At 35.7% G+C, this 16,273-nt stretch overlaps 1 protein-coding gene and 1 non-coding gene across 2 annotated transcripts in view; both read left to right on the forward strand.

Annotated features, from left to right (window-relative positions):
* LOC106663687 (C3 and PZP-like alpha-2-macroglobulin domain-containing protein 8) overlaps positions 1-16,273 on the forward strand; it is a 648,112-nt gene that overhangs the window by 186,272 nt on the left and 445,567 nt on the right. Inside the window, exon 3 of the mRNA XM_014388721.2 lies at positions 280-371. Within this exon, the coding sequence (XP_014244207.1) occupies positions 280-371 (92 nt within the window). The remainder of the gene's footprint in view (positions 1-279; positions 372-16,273) is intronic.
* On the forward strand, positions 11,042-11,115 carry Trnan-auu. Its single transcript has one exon. It is a non-coding gene; the product is annotated as a tRNA-Asn (tRNA).

Consider the following 16,273-nt stretch of genomic DNA (forward strand, 5'->3'; position numbering starts at 1 on the left):
CTTTTTTTTATGTTTCTTATTTTTTTTATTTACATTGATTTTTGAACAGCTTTATGCTTAGTTTCTTTTTCTTGTATGTCTAGCCATTTTAGTAGTCATTTTTGACAATATATATTAGTATACAAACTTGTCTGTCGTTACTAAGAGGTTTATTTTTAGTCAATAATATTTTGTAGAATTTATTGTTTCTTTATCTCTAAATGTTTTATTATATAATTTTAAGATCAAATAGAACGGAACAAAATCATGTAATGTTGTTTTTATTTTGTTTTTTTGCAGAAAAATGATAAGGACTTAGCTGGGGCGATGCTGAGTCTTTTTGTGCTTTTGATTGCGCCCTCAGCAGTGATCTCAGTTCAAGAATGTACAAGGTACGCACTTCACTTTTATAATCAAGCCCAATCGTCTCGTGATATTTTCTATAAATTAGAAGACAAAAATTCGAGTAGAAAATCCCCTCGGGCAATTTTTTCTCAAGATTTTAATCTCAGCGCGAAAACGGCAAGAACAGAATTATTGAATCACCGGGGTTCTTAAGGTGTTTTAAACTCTCTTCCACGCTCAAATGGAAAAAGAGGGCTGAAGTTTACCCATTTTCCTAATGCCACCCCTTAGAAGAGAGCCAGAGGCCCATCCCACCCGTCACGATCACGGTTTACTGCCTTAACAATAAATTTTGTACTTACCAGTCTAATAAACGGTCCCATGGATGGAGTCACTTACCCTCGCCGCCCTCCTGCTGGGATCGAGAGGGATGAACGTTGTCCACAGAAAGTAATAGGGGAGACGAAAACCCGGTCTCATGGTTTTTTTTTTTTTTGGGGGGGGGAAGTTAGTTCACCAGGTGAAAAAAAGACCTAGGGCGAGAAGGGAAAGTAGGAAAAAGTTAATTTACAGATTCCAACGGAATAATAACATCGTTAGGGTCTGGCTCTCTAATTTATTTCCAAACTTTATTCATTTCAATCCCGACCTTATTGGCCGTTTAATTTTTTAATATAAAAAAACATACATTAAGTCACGATAAGAAACATTGGGCTTAATTAAGGTGTTCATTGAATCTGCCGTAACTTTAATATATGTCAGTGTGGATAAACTAATATAAAAAGTGTGTACAACAAAAAAAAATGGTTAAATTTATTTTTCCTTTAATTTATTTTGTAAATTATAAACCCTATCTATTTTATTACAATACTCAATGCCTGACATATGCAATTATTATCTTTTCTTATTATTTCGATCACAGGATTTAAAAACATAAGTGTCTTTCGACCCATAGAAATATATAATATAAAAATGAGGATGTCGAGTTGTTTAATTAATAAATGGGAAGAAATTGGCCAAGTTAACTTTTAATTTAGTGACGATATACCAGGGTGATCGTTAAAGACCAAAATACCATCAGATAAACCTCTAAAGTTTAGTTTTATTTCGTACATTCTTTAATACTTCGTAATTTACCAAGGAAAGTGAAAAACTACGCAAACATTAACTTGCATGTATGATATATTCTATTCTACAGCAAATTTCTTGTCAAAAAATATAAGTCGTTAAAAGGCTCTTTTTTTAAGGAGAAAAACATTTCAGGAAGAATAATTTGTTTTAATAGATTTTTTAATCAGACAAATGGGAGTTAATTATATTTATTCAGAAATCGTGAGATGCGGTCTGGTATGATGTAGGTTTCAGAAAAACATTTTCTTTATAGTGCCAACGTTTCGATCTTTATTGAGATCATCTTCAGGGCTCAAATTGTTTGTTTTATGTGTAATTGTGCCATTCTTGCGTGTTGTGTTGAGAGTGACGAGTAGCTCAAGTGGTAGAGCAGCGGCGTTTCTCAAGATGTTTTTGAATAACCAAAGTTCTGACTATAAAAGAAAGTATACAATTTCAATTAATTATTCTTTCTATGTAGTCTTGGTTGACAATTAAAAAATCAGTGTCATGAGTGAGATTCGAACCCACGACCTTCGGCTATGGTGACACGACGTAGCGGCGTATTTAGCCGAAGGTCGTGGGTTCGAATCTCACTCATGACACTGATTTTTTAATGTCAACCAAGACTACATAGAAAGAATAATTAATTGAAATTGTATACTTTCTTTTATAGTCAGAACTTTGGTTATTCAAAAACATCTTGAGAAAACTATGTTTGTGTTGCTAATAACTATTGTAACTAATTAATAATTAATCGTGTAAAGATTGTTGTTAACTGTATTAACGATTAGAATGAAGAGATGTAAAAGTTGAAGCAACACGTTTGGTGTTTTCCTTGGCCTTGCCTTCTGGAAGAAGGCATAAAAAATGCAAAATGGTAAAGCCAGAGGGCTGTAGCTGCTATGGGGATGAAAGTACTACGTAGAGCCCTTTGGGGTAGCTTGCAATAGGTAGTTGCTACTAAACTGGTAATCATTAGTCAGAGGTCGACTCTCGTCCGGAATAGGCAGTTACTAGTTGAGTAACATTGGTCAGTTGTTCACGAGTCAGTTACAGTTCAGAGTTAGTACTATACTGTGGCCAGAGTCGAGTTAGAACAGTTGAAAGTTGTATTTCGAATGCGAAAGTCTGCAAAAATGAGACGAAAGGGCTAGACCTATGTTAGAATTTTATGCATTGGAGGGAGAAAGTCTTCGGCTTAGATAAATCCTTTGTGGATTTTAAGCATTTAATAAACAATGTTTTATGTAAAACCAGGATTACTTTTTCGCAATAAGAGCCAATTCTGACGAATGATAGACTCTCCAAGATCTCTCTCACTTTCTCGCTCTCTATTTCTCTCTCTCTCGCGCGCACGCACGCACGCACGCACGCACACACACACACACACACACACACACAATCATTCCGCCTCTCAATTGTACATATAAAGAGAAAAATTTGTTGCTACGCACAGTAGTGCTTTCCTGAAATATTCATTTAAATTGTAATTAATAAAAACATTTTAGTTCAATAAACCTGGGCTATTGGACATTAGTTATTTAGAGAAATAATTTTCGACATTATTCCGTTTCATGTCAAAGTTCATCTAGCCGAAGTAAAATTAGAGCTGCAGGAAGCCAAAAATGACATCTTAATAATGTAAATGTAGAAGTTGAGACCTTAACTACTTCGGTATCAAACTCACCGAAAGTTTATCTATAGCTACGCATTTCAATAGCAGAATTTCAAAGGCCTAATTTGAGCTTAACTCCTTTAGCAACTTGATAGCAACTTAATATATAATAAACATGTCCCTTTGTCATCAAAACAATCAATTATTCTAATTAATAAAAAACAGTTCTACTTATTGTTATGAGGAATACAAGTATATTCTTGACACAAAGACGTTGAATTAATATTTCTTTTTATTTAAAAACACCTTCAAATAGTACACCAGACATGTTTTTATAACTTGAAACCAAAGTAATGCTCACGTTCTCTATTACACATTAAAATTACATATTAAATATTTACGAAGATTTAGATTAAAACGAGCGCTTACATTGCCTACTCTATAATAACGAATAATAAACTAGATATAAATTTAGTGTTGTTTAAGATTAAATTTTTCAAATTAGTGGATAGATATAAGGAAGAGTTATAATCCTACTTTACACAGCAAATACTGAAAAATAATTGTGTAAATAATAATAAAATAAATACAAATTTCATTGGATAACTATAGCTAGAAGAGAACTGCTTTACCTAAATAATATGCAGATCAATCAAAATAAAATTCAATATCCACTCTAATGGACTGGGAGAACGATATTGTATCACATTGTCGCAGTCTTTTCAACTCTGGCTGAATTCAAGCTTGAATACTTGAATAACTGAAACTGAAAGCAAATTAATGTAGTACTAACTTAAATATTAATGCTGAAAGAATTTAGTACAATATGCTAAAGATACCTGGCAGGACGTTGACACGGCGGCTTATGACATTAAGGTAAAGGTCGCAAGTTCAAATCCAGGGTCTCTGAATTCCATCCTTACAAAAGGGCTTTTTTTATCAAAGACACCGACAGGTTATATGAACCCTAACCTTGTAGTTGATGTGGCCCTCTTTAAATCAATAAACTTCTTTTTTTTATATTTATGTGTGATAATTTTATTGTTTTATTTTAGTTCGTTAATTGGTTTTACTTTTATATTTCTGTGCTATTCTAGGATACACCTACACCGTTATCCGGCTGGGTCGCTAGTGAGAGTATAGCAGTAGTAGTAGTATATATATTAAATTTGGCGGCAGCCTACTCGCTTTCTATAAGGAGTCAAGGCATGACAAACTTCTATTAAGTGGGACACATCGAACGACCTTTCTCTGCATAAGGGGCCTCTGCACGGGCTTTGGCCCAACCTTAATAGCCAATTAAATGGTAGGTCACTAATTTCTTTTTTAATGTTTAATTGTATTTTATTTTATTTACGCATTAGTACATTTAATCGGCTATGTGCTGTTTATTCAATAATAAACGTTTTTCGATATTTCTTGGAGAAATTCGTCCTGTCAACGTCGAATAGGGTTTCGGTAATGGCCTCCTTCATTAAAACGGACATCTGCTATGATCAAGCTCTTTGTCATCTGGAAAATTACTCTTGCTTATACCCCAATTTAAATTTTGTCTCTATACCGTTTGAAATGGCGTTTATCCGATGGAAACTGCCCACGAATCATTTAAAATTCTCCCCGATCGACATCTATCGACAGAGATTTCAACTTGCCTTGTACTTAACCTTTTATGGAATTATTTCTTTGTAAACATCATATAAATTTATTCTATCTTCTTCTCGTCTTTTATTTTGTTTATCGTAGATTCGAAATATTTGGTGCTAATAATTATTTACGAATTAGGTTATAAGAAAATTGGGTTATTTTTGGCAGTATTATCTTCATGTCCACCAGACCTACATGTATATATGTATGTCTGTATATTTGTGTTGCCAGTTATGGATAGAGATAAGGATAGAAAGAGGCGGCCACAAGGCCTTCTCCACTTCGACCTGATTAGATCTATTGTACTCCTGTTTTTTTTATAACTCACCGGCCATCTTCACGTTGTTAATCAACCTCCATAGCCTTGCCAGCGGCTCTTTAGTGTAGGATGTTGCTTTTAATTTTTCCTGTCTTGGTTGCAAAAAGATCTTGCTTGCTGTTTTTCTTCTCCTACTTGCAAGAACATGCACCTACACAGACCTTCATAGAAACATGAAATGTGTTGTGCGGTCTCCTCCTCTTCCTGGCAGTATGTGCACGGTGTTTCTTCTGTCTGTATTCCTATCTGGTCTTAAGTGGCAGTGTACTGTCAGCTATCCAACCAGAATATTGATTGCCTTCCTAAATGTAATTCCTTTGTAAGTTTGCTGATGGCCCTTTTATGAATCTCTTCACTTGCCTCATACCTGTGGTATTGTTCCACCAGGTCCTATCCTCATTAAGGATCCATTTTAAGATGTATCCTCTTTTGTGGCAGGCTGCTAAGCCGCAATAGGGTTCTGGGCCCAGAGAATCCATGTTGGACCCCTTTTTGGCCAACATGTCAACCTTTTCGTTGCCCCTATGTCCCAAGTGCCCAGGGAACCATGGTAGCGTCAGGACATTGGCGTGGTTGACTTCCGTCAGGGCCTCCATGCAGTTCCAAACACTCTTTGTCTTCACCTCACACGAGGCTAGAACCCTAAGTGCTGCCTGGCCGTCAGGGAATTTATTCCTAGCCTTTTTATTTCCCTGGGGCAGTGTTCAATCGCTATGACTTCAGTTGGAAAATTGTAGCATGTTTATATAGGTTTTCCGTCAGTTCGGTCTTTGGATTTATCCCGAAGACTACAGCTCCCGTGCCCTTGTCGTTTTTGCCGCCATCAGTGTACCAGTAGGAGTTTGCCTTTAGCGGTGTTCCTTTAGCTCATTTTTCGCATTCTGGTACCAGTACCTTGTACTTTTTAGTAAAATTGAATGTTGGAATAGTGGCATCGATTGGCATGCCTAATATGGCATCTGCCTTAACTCCTCCCTCAGTTTACATTGTTTATTTACTTGACCTATTTTTGCAGAAGATTGTCCATTGATGAGCCTTTGAGCTCCTTGGATTAAATCTAATTAATTTTTAACTCCCCACTTATTTTCTATTTAGTGTTCTTTACTTATTTATTATTACTCGTATAAGTGCTGCCACTTATATTCAAGCATTCCACACGTGATTATATGGTAATTCAATGTAACGTCCATAACTATGTTTACACAACCATGTTGTTTCAAAAAATGGCCTATGCCCTAAAACTACACTAACATTAAATTATTTACTAAACTAAAGTTGGGAACCGGCAGGGCGTTCATAACCTCGACGTTCTCCCATCATTCACGCTAATAATCACATTGATACAGAGTAGACTCATTGAAACAATATGTACAAATGAAAGATGGGTAGCTAATAATACACTCGGTGATTCACTCCCTTATCTCATTGCAACCATTCATCCGTTACACAAACTAACCTACAAAAATCGACAAGTCCATAGGTTCCTCCATATTCCGCCATAGATCCGTCCTCACTCTCTCTCTCTCTTTCTCTCTCTCTCTCTCTCTCTCTCTCTCTCTCTCTCTCTCTCTCAACGTGTCTCAAATACATCAAATCCCAGTGAAAGCCTCGTATGAAGCGCTTCGTATAAACAAATAATATCCCTTCCATCTCTGTTAGGTTAGGGCATAATGTTTTTCTGTTATCGGAGGATATATTATTTTTTCGATATTTTTATAGTAGTTCTCAGTCAGATAATTTATATTTGTTGACTCTTTCCCCAGAGTGGGCACCACTTCCGTCTTTTGCCGTGAATGGGGACCGGGTACTGCGGTTCTTCAGGACGGCCAGCACTATTCAATCCTGTTTTTCAACATTCTCAATGACAAATCTTTATGCAAGGTATTGGTTGAGATAAATAAAGTCAGCGTCTCGAGCGGGATTCGAACCCACAACCTTTTGCTAAATATGCTGCTGCTCCACCACTTGAGCTATCTTGACTTCCCTCCACTCGGGCACAAACCTCCCTTCTCAACCCACCTTTCGAATATTCCCTCCTTTTTTGCCAATTTTCAAATGTCGTGTAATCTATTAGATTGTCGGCGACAAATGAAATGGCCACGGAGAGCTTTAGAGAAGATATACTTCATTGTACTTTTTAAATCCATTAGAGTTCGTGGTCCGATTGACTACATAAATTCTTTCAATTAATTAATCTTAATGTAAGGTATTGGTTGAGATAAAATTAGAATATAATTTCTATTAGGGACTTAGAATCAATTTTAGAAGTAATTATACTACGTACGATTTCATAGAAAATCTTTTTAAAAAGTTTTTAGTCTGTGGTGATAAACCTACTGTTTGATAGTTCCCTGCTATCCTAGTCTGACGATCATCGGTGATTTTTGTTAGTTCAGTCGTTTCGGTATTTCGGCATCTTCAGTGTTTTGGTGATTTCTATGGAATGAAGCTTTCTTTACGAGTTCGTGGATACTGTGGAGGTGTATGTAGGTATTAGTATTGTTTCTGGTATTTTTGATTGATTAAGTTTTTTTTTATTGTTCTAGTCCGTATTTTTGATCTTCCATCCTTTTCCATTATATAATCCTTGTGTTATATTTTAAGCAGTGTAAATGATCTTTGTGAGCTATTGTTATTTTTTGCATGTATGTGTTTTTAATGTTGGGTGTGTTACGTTTACATTTACTGACGGACAATTTAACGCACCACCCAATTTATGTAGATTAAAATTAAATCCATTATTTCTTTGCATTAGTTAAGGGTAACTACGAGCAATCGTGGTTAAAATAAACAGTAAATTATATTTTGTTTACTTTCTTTATTAGCTTTTTTACTAGATAATCCTATTTACACAAAAGATAGCATTATTCTTAAACCATTTTTAATGGCTACATTCAGTGGGGGGGGGCGAATCTTAAATGGTAGCTTAATAGCTTAAATGGTAGAGCAGCGACGTATTTAGACGAAGGTCGTGGGTTCGAATCCTTTCGTGACACTGACGTTTTTATCTCAACCAATACCTTATGGATTCTCGAAGACGTTTGATGCCTTTTTAATTTTTCGTTCTTAGTTAACTACCAATATTGCAATTACTGCAACAGATTATTTTCATATAGTTTTACATCCGCTGGAAAATTCAAAACTATTGGGTTGTCCGGAAAATAATGCAGGATTTTAAGTTTTCATTAAAAAAAATCTATATAAAATATTCTGTTTACGTTTACAGGATTACTCATTTGTATGAATGTCAACACTTATTAATCCTCTTCCAAATGATATTGTTTGTTTACCTCTGTAGCATTCCGCTACTTGGAAATAATTCAGTCATCCTTATAATGTCAAAGCGAGAATTTCGTACGATTTTCTTTTACGAGTTTAAACTCGGCCGAAGCGGAGCCCAAACGGCTAGAAACATTAACCAAGTCTGGGGCGAGGGTTGTGTTAATGAGTGCACTGTGCAAAGGTGGTTTAAAAAATTTCGGGAGGGAGATTTCAGCCTTGAAGATGAAGAAGGTCGTGGAAGGCCTTCCTCTCTTAATGATGATGTTCTGCGATCAGTGGTGGAAGAAAACCCCAAAACAACTGTTCGAGAACTTGCAGAGCAACTCAAAGTCAGTAAAACGACCGTCGCTGACCACCTCAAGGCGATTGGAAAAGTGAAAAAACTCGAAAATTGGGTTCCACACTCATTAAACGATCGCCAAAAAAATCAGCGCTTTGATGTTTGTGCATCACTTCTTTGTCGAAACAAAAATGACCCATTTCTGGCCAGAATTGTTACATGTGACGAAAAGTGGATTCTGGACAGTGGCTCGACAAAGGAGAAGCTCCAATACATTTTCCAAAGCCCCCAACTCATCAAAAAAAGGTAATGGTTACGGTATGGTGGGCTTCATTTGGTTTAATACACTACAGCTTCTTAAATCCTGGCGAAACCATCAATGCTGAATCATACTGTAACCAAATTAATACCATGCATCAGAAATTGGCAGTAATGAAGCCCTCTTTGGTCAATCGGAAAGGGCCCATTTTGTTGCATGACAACGCTCGACCACATGTGTCACGTGTAACGTCACAAAAATTATTGGAGCTTGGCTATGAAACTTTGCCTCACCCACCCTACTCTCCGGACCTCTCGCCTACTGACTACCATTTTTTTAGACACCTGGACCACTACTTACAACACATAATATTCAAAAATCAAACGGAACTGGAAAATGCATTTATTGACTTTATCAATTCTAAAAATTCTGAATTCTACTCAGACGGAATTAATAAGTTACCAACACGTTGGGAGAAATGTATTGAGAGTATGGGAAATTATTTTGATTAAAGAACATTGCTTTAAAGTAACTAGTTTCTTTTTTTTTGTTTAATACCAAAATCCTGCATTATTTTCCGGACAACCCAATACGTGTCAGGTGGCAGGGTTGCAGCACTTTTGGCAGCTTGAACAATTCTTTCCTTCCCTTCAATACCAACGCAATTTTTTCTTTCAGTGTGATTACTTTTTCATGTATATATCCTGGATCAATGGATATTTGTTTGTTGCTAGGTGAGTGACATGAATTTAAATAATTTTGAAAGTACGCTGTGATGGAAAGGATTTCTACCTCGGTTTCTTGCTTTATTTTTTTTTTTTTTCGTGTCGTTTGCTTTGAACGGTTCCTTGCTGTAAAATTGACGAATTCTCCTAGGAAAGATTGAAATCTTTGATTATAAAGAAATGCCAGTAATAGGAGAAAATAAAAGTTGAACAATACAGTGAGAAAGAGTGACGAAAAGGTCAGAATGACAGTTGTAAAGGATTAATGTTAATTTTATTCATAGGAAGTAAAGGGGTGAAGGCAAGATGTCGCAACGTTAATTGCCTCCTTGGCTCGTTATCTCCTGGCTGGTACACTAAGGACCGAGTCAGGTGAACACATTTCTTCCCTATCAGCCTCCTTGTTTTTACACCTCTTGCAAAAAAGGGTCGTCGAGTGAAATTTAAACTTGCTAACTTGGTTTTACGTGAAAAGTTGAATCTGTGTTTTCTCAATTAACGCCGTTGTCCCTCAGGGCTATCTCCTAGGCCTTGTTTTTCATAATATTCATGAGATACTTCCTTCTTTCTAACAGTTAACGTTTCTTTCGACAAACTCTGATCCTCAGTATTCTCAAAATTAATTGACGAAAACAATGTATTCTAATAATTATTTAAAGAACTTATAATATCGTACGTGATATTTAATGACACCCAATGTAATTGAAACTTTTTTCACTAACTTGGCATCAAATTATATTGACAATATGATTAAAACAAACAAAATATCAGTAAGATCCAATTTCCCATCTTATTTTAAAAAGTCCGTTTTTACATTTACAATAGAAAAGAGGGAACACCGGAAATGGCGCTTTCATCACCCACGACTTGCTTGCATTTTCCTCACTCAGAGGCCATTTCTTTCTTTACAAGATCGTTTAAATTAAAAATATCTAATTAATAAATAATTGATATTTAAGCTCTGCTACCAATTTTGTGACGTTATTAAATTTTTTATAAAAAATGAGAGAAAAAAAAATTCCTTTACAAAAAAAGTTTAATTTATTATTAAAAATAAAATTTGATTTCAATGTTTCAAAAAAATAATTAATCATATAAAATAAAAAGTAAATGACTTACAATTTGATGTTAAGTAAAATCTCAAAGTACCCTTTTGCGCCCGTTCAACTTAAATACTCACAATTAAAATAAAATAAAATTGTTGGGCCACCTTCACAAAACTAATAGTTAATCAAACACTTTCTAAGAACCTTTGTCTCAAAAATTTAAATATTTTCTATCCTTTATAACTAATTACAATTAAACAAACGATCCACTCAAAACTCGAGCAAAATGGCGACTGATGATCCTGGCAATCACTCCCCTCTTTCTTAAAGTCTCCAGCTGACCCATCCTCAACGAATCAGATTTGGAGGTTTTCTGATTCGTTTGAATTCAAAAGATAGGTTGAGGTGGGGAGTTGATGCCCGAGTGAATCGAGGTCACGATAGCTCAAGTGGTTAGAGCAGCAGCGTATTGAGCTGAAGGTCGTGGGTTCGAATCCCGCTCGTGACAATAGCTTTTTCATTTCAACCAATACCTTACAGTAAATGATTAATTAATTTAAAGAAGTTATTTGGTCAATCGGACCACTAAATATAATGAATTTAATAAATTTCATTTATCACCCAGAATCAAATAGATTACACAACATTTGAAAAAATGGCAAAAAGGAGGGAAAATTCAAAAAGGTGGGGTTGAGATGGGATGTTAGTGTCCGAGTGGATCGAAATCACGATAGCTCAAGTGGTAGATTAGCGGCGTATTTGGCGGAAGGTCGTGGGTTCGAATCCCGCTGACTTTTTTATCTCAACCAAAAAACTTAATTAATTGAAAATAATTTATTTGGTCAAGCGGACTACTAAACCTAATAAAAGCTATATATAGAACTAAATAAATGCATAATACATAAATAAATATATAAATATTCTTATAACTATGAATTTGATAATTAAGACAAGTTTATAAACCAGGTACGTTTTGTTTGATCCTCTTATGTTTCCACTTTGCATTTGTGGGATATGCACCAATGGATCTGAAAATGGGATTTGAGGAGACACTCATACGCTTAAAGAATTTCCTTGCCTCATCGTACATTTCCTCTTCTTTCCATTTCATGTTAGTTCATGTGGGTTTGTCAATCTGTAAGATCTGGGAGAGGCAGTGGCCAGCCGCAGAAATTTATTTTGGAATACCTGTAATTTATTGAGATTTGGTTTACAAGTAATATTCCATGCTGGGCATGCTTATAGCAACATTGGTTTAATGCACACTATAAATTATTAGTTTATTGTGTCGGCTCATGCCAGACTCCTTTCTGACCAATGGGAAAAGTGATCGTATAACCAGTTTTGACATTTGACCACCCATGATGATTGCAGAAAGGTCAACCAGCTTTATACACTGCCTCAAAACCGAAACCTCTCCCGGATTATCCGTACATATCCGTTCAGTACCGAGTCCTAATTTACACCAGATTAATTAGGTCAGCTCGGACTTACGCTCATCACGGGATATATGGGCCAAATCCCCCTTCCCAACGTATTCGATCCGTTGCCGATTTCGTTCAAACATATTCACACCGCATTTGCTGTTGGCTTTCCGAGTTCTATTCCCTTCTGTTTAAAACTTCTTAATTTGTAATTACAATGCTTGTTTTATCCGTTTAATACTGATGAAGAAAAATTGCTAATGCAATCTGTTTGTTACTGATCGGCATGTTACATTTCGGTATTTCGCATATATATATATATATATATATGNGAAATTACTCTGAAATGGTTGAGAATCGGACCATGGACAATATGAACTTTTTTGTTCATTTTAGGGTGAAGAATCTACTGGAGAAGTTTGTAGCACGAGTAGCAATTCACCCTGTATATATGTATGTGTACATATATAAAATACATATAATAAATGTATGTATATAAAAAGCAAAAAATTCGACCCAATAGATTTTTTCATTTTCTCGAAAATTCTGCCCTTAATTTGTCTCATTGTTTTTACCGATAAATATTTGTTTGTGCTATGTTTTAAATTGGGAATATCGATTAGAGGTAAACAATGTTTAATTCAGTCTCATTTGCGTTCTGAAGCAATAAACTGTTTAGTTTTCATCTTCCTTTTCTTAATTTCAATTTTTAAACTTAAAAATGCCTCGTAGAGGTGAAGATGTTGCGCATGTGGGGCACTTATTGATAATTGATGGTCCATCAGGTATGCGCCTAATGCCATCGGTGTTCCCTACGAAACTGCAAAACGCCATTAGACTTTTCGAGAAACTGGATCCTACCATAGAAGAACCGGTTCTGGACGCCCTGGGGGTAACAGAACCACACGATGACCGTTTTTGGGAATTTCGCGTACCCGGCACCTTACTGTTGTTCATCAGCTCCAGAAAGTTGGAGAAGATTAAATCGGTTAATTGCTTTTCGCACCGTAAGGAGAACATACAGACTTGCACGGCTCACATTTGCTCGAGAACCCAGCCATTGGTCTTTGGGCGATGGTCTGCTGTACTTTCTATAGAGTGTAGATTTGCTCTACGATCACTAGGTGGGCGTGAAAGAGTGTGAAGAAGGCGAAATGAAAGGTACGAAGCCTGTAATTTTTTCCAGAGCCAACCTTTTCAAGGTAGCTCAGTGATGGTGTGCGTGGGAATGGAGAGTCGCACAGAGTTGGCTGTTGTTCGTGGAGGGTCTTTGACGGCCATTTGCTGTGAGGATGAAACATTGAATCTTCACGCATTGCCTGTCCTATTCTGATGCACGATAATGCCCGTCCACATGTCGCTCGCATAGTACAAACGTACCTTCGACATCATAACATCAGGGTCTTAGACTGGCCAGACCGTTCTCCAGAAATGAATTCCATCGACCAATTATGAGTTAACTTCACTTCCTGATAGACTCCACGATCTTGAAAATACTCTTCCTGAAGAATGGGCTAACCTCCAGCAAAAAGACATTTCCAAACTGGTAGAAAATATGTCGAGGCCACTTCGAGATGTAATTAAGGCAACAGTAGGAAATACGCGATATTGAAATGTTAATTAAAAATTTAAAACAAAATCAAAACCAATTTTATATGTCTGTCTTTTTTGTTCATTTTTAATTTTTCTTAGCAATTTACATTTTTTTTACTTTTAGACAAAGACTCAATTATTAAACGAAAACTATGAAAATAACAATAATTGTTAACTGGATGTTTCACTATAAACAATTTAACAGGTAGGATGAAAAAAACACAAATCCATGCTTTATTGAGCTTAAAACATAAAATAACCCTGGGTGGCCGCAAGTAGAAAGCGATATTTCCGGACCGATAGAGGAAAATGGGTTGTGAACCCATGGAAAAAAAAAACTATTCTATCAGGCTCATAAACTGCGCTGAGTCATACTCCGTTGAACCAAATTCATAAAAGGAAAACGAGATAAGCTTTGATGCTTTCGTGTGTTGTAAATGGCTGGCTTGCTATAATCAAAAATGTTTTGGCTAAATAAAATCAAAGTTTATAGATTATGCCTTCGTAGTAGATGAACCTTTATGAAATCCTTGAACAATTTAAACCCTGGTGGATTTAAAAAAAAATTCAGGAGCGAGAACTCTACTAAGGCGAAAAAAGGTAAAAACATGTTTAACAAATAAATGAATTTTGGAAATGAAAAATATAATTCGTAAAACTAAAGCAATTCTTGTCATTCAGGATAGGTTGGATCAACTTTACATTATTTTATTTTTTTAGTAACTTAAGAAAACAGGGTTGTGGTTTTTAAACAACCGATACCGTGGATAATTCGTCCCCGAAATGTAATTATTAATGAGGATTGCACCTGATAGGAGAAGATTTAAGCCAAACCCAGACAAACAAAACTAATGTAGCAATGAAAATGGGTTAATCAATTTTTTAGACCAATCTTTCAGGGAATTGAGTGGTTTCTTTCGAATTTGACTTATCTTCTATGTTTTAGATAATACGAATAACTGGTTTCCAATCAGTAGGCATTATTTCAAGCTGCACCGGCATAAGGTCACTATTAAGTCTCTCCTCACACGTGGGTTTATTGAGGAGGAACGTAATCGAATGTAATATTAACTTATTTAATTAGGTAGGTTAATTAATGAAGATAGAGCAATGCTGATTCAACATGCGTACGCTGACCCGCAGACCAACACCTATTAACTATCATTTCAACTGTTATCATTGTTAACTATAAATCATACCTTATTACTTGTCTAAAGCAAAACAATATGTCAAAACAAAACAAAACACATGTCCGCGGTTTTTTTTTCTTTTTTTTTTTTTAAATTGGCCTTATGATCTTGCATATTAGCCATAGTACGAATTCTTGTGTGTTCAAATTGGGGGTTATCGGGAAAAAAGGGCCAGAGGCGACGGTGGGAATCGAACCCACGACCGCGGCGTGAGAGTCTCTCATGCTAACCACTCGGCTACCGCGGTCCTCTACGTTTATGTATGCAACGCTATGCGTCGCTAACCGATGCTACCCGACTCAAATCCAAAGTCCAATTTTCCATAAGTTGTATTACCTCTGTGCACATCTGCCGGATTCCACGCAACGCCATCCTACTCTACGCTCGGTGATCCCCACTGTTCAGATTTTCGTCGGGTAGGATCGACTATAATTGAAGACAAAGAACCGGACACTTATATTTTTATTTCAAAATACGACTATTATTGTAGTTATATTAATTGCAATATACTTATTTTCATATAAGCCAAATTAACCGAGATCAAAAATTCATTAGTTTTTATTTAAAATTTTTTTTAATGGTTTGATAGAAAATTGATCAAAACACCGGAATACCATTTTTTGATATAATGAATTTAACTAACAATTTATTTCATGGTTTTGCTCATAAAATTACACCGTTTTCGTCGAGTAACATCAGAACAAGACAATCATTTTTTTTTTGTTTGTAGTTTATTTCAAATTAAGTATAAGTAATGTTGTCGTTATATTAGTTACAAAATTCCAGTTTCAATGTAAACCAAATTAACCAAGATCCAAAATTCACAAGTTTTATTAAAATTATTTAATTATGATGGTGAGGAAGAAAATTTATCAAAACACCGAAATAACATTATTTAAAACAAGTTGACAAACACTTTATTACATGTTGCGCTCATAAAATTTAACTAACAATTTATTACAAGATTTTGCTCAAAATATTGCATTAATAACAAAGGAGTTGCGATTGCGATACTGATTTGTGATACGAGCTGTATGACTGTACGTGGCGTTCGCTTGACGTCGTATAGATGCGCACACCCTACCAAAACGTGACAAGGCATCAGGTAGCGTCGCATTGCGTTGCGTCGGGTAAATGTGTTCCCCGTTAAATGTGTGATGGGAGAGATTATTATGGTACTTGATACATTTTTGGGGAATTAATTTTTGGACAAATGAGATTTTAAAGTCGTTATGGGGGGGTAGTACTAGAGAGATATTGGGTTGTCCGGAAAATAATGCAGGATTTTGGTATTAAACAAAAAAAAAGAAACTAGTTACTTTAAAGCAATGTTCTTTAATCAAAATAATTTCCCATACTCTCAATACATTTCTCCCAACGTGTTGGTAACTTATTAATTCCGTCTGAGTAGAATTCAGAATTTTTAGAATTGATAAAGTCAATAAATGCATTTTCCAGT

Source organism: Cimex lectularius, unplaced genomic scaffold, assembly GCF_000648675.2.
Source record: "Cimex lectularius strain Harlan isolate CLEC.00 unplaced genomic scaffold, Clec_2.1 scaffold227, whole genome shotgun sequence".
In the NCBI taxonomy this organism is placed as follows: Eukaryota; Metazoa; Arthropoda; class Insecta; order Hemiptera; family Cimicidae; genus Cimex; species Cimex lectularius.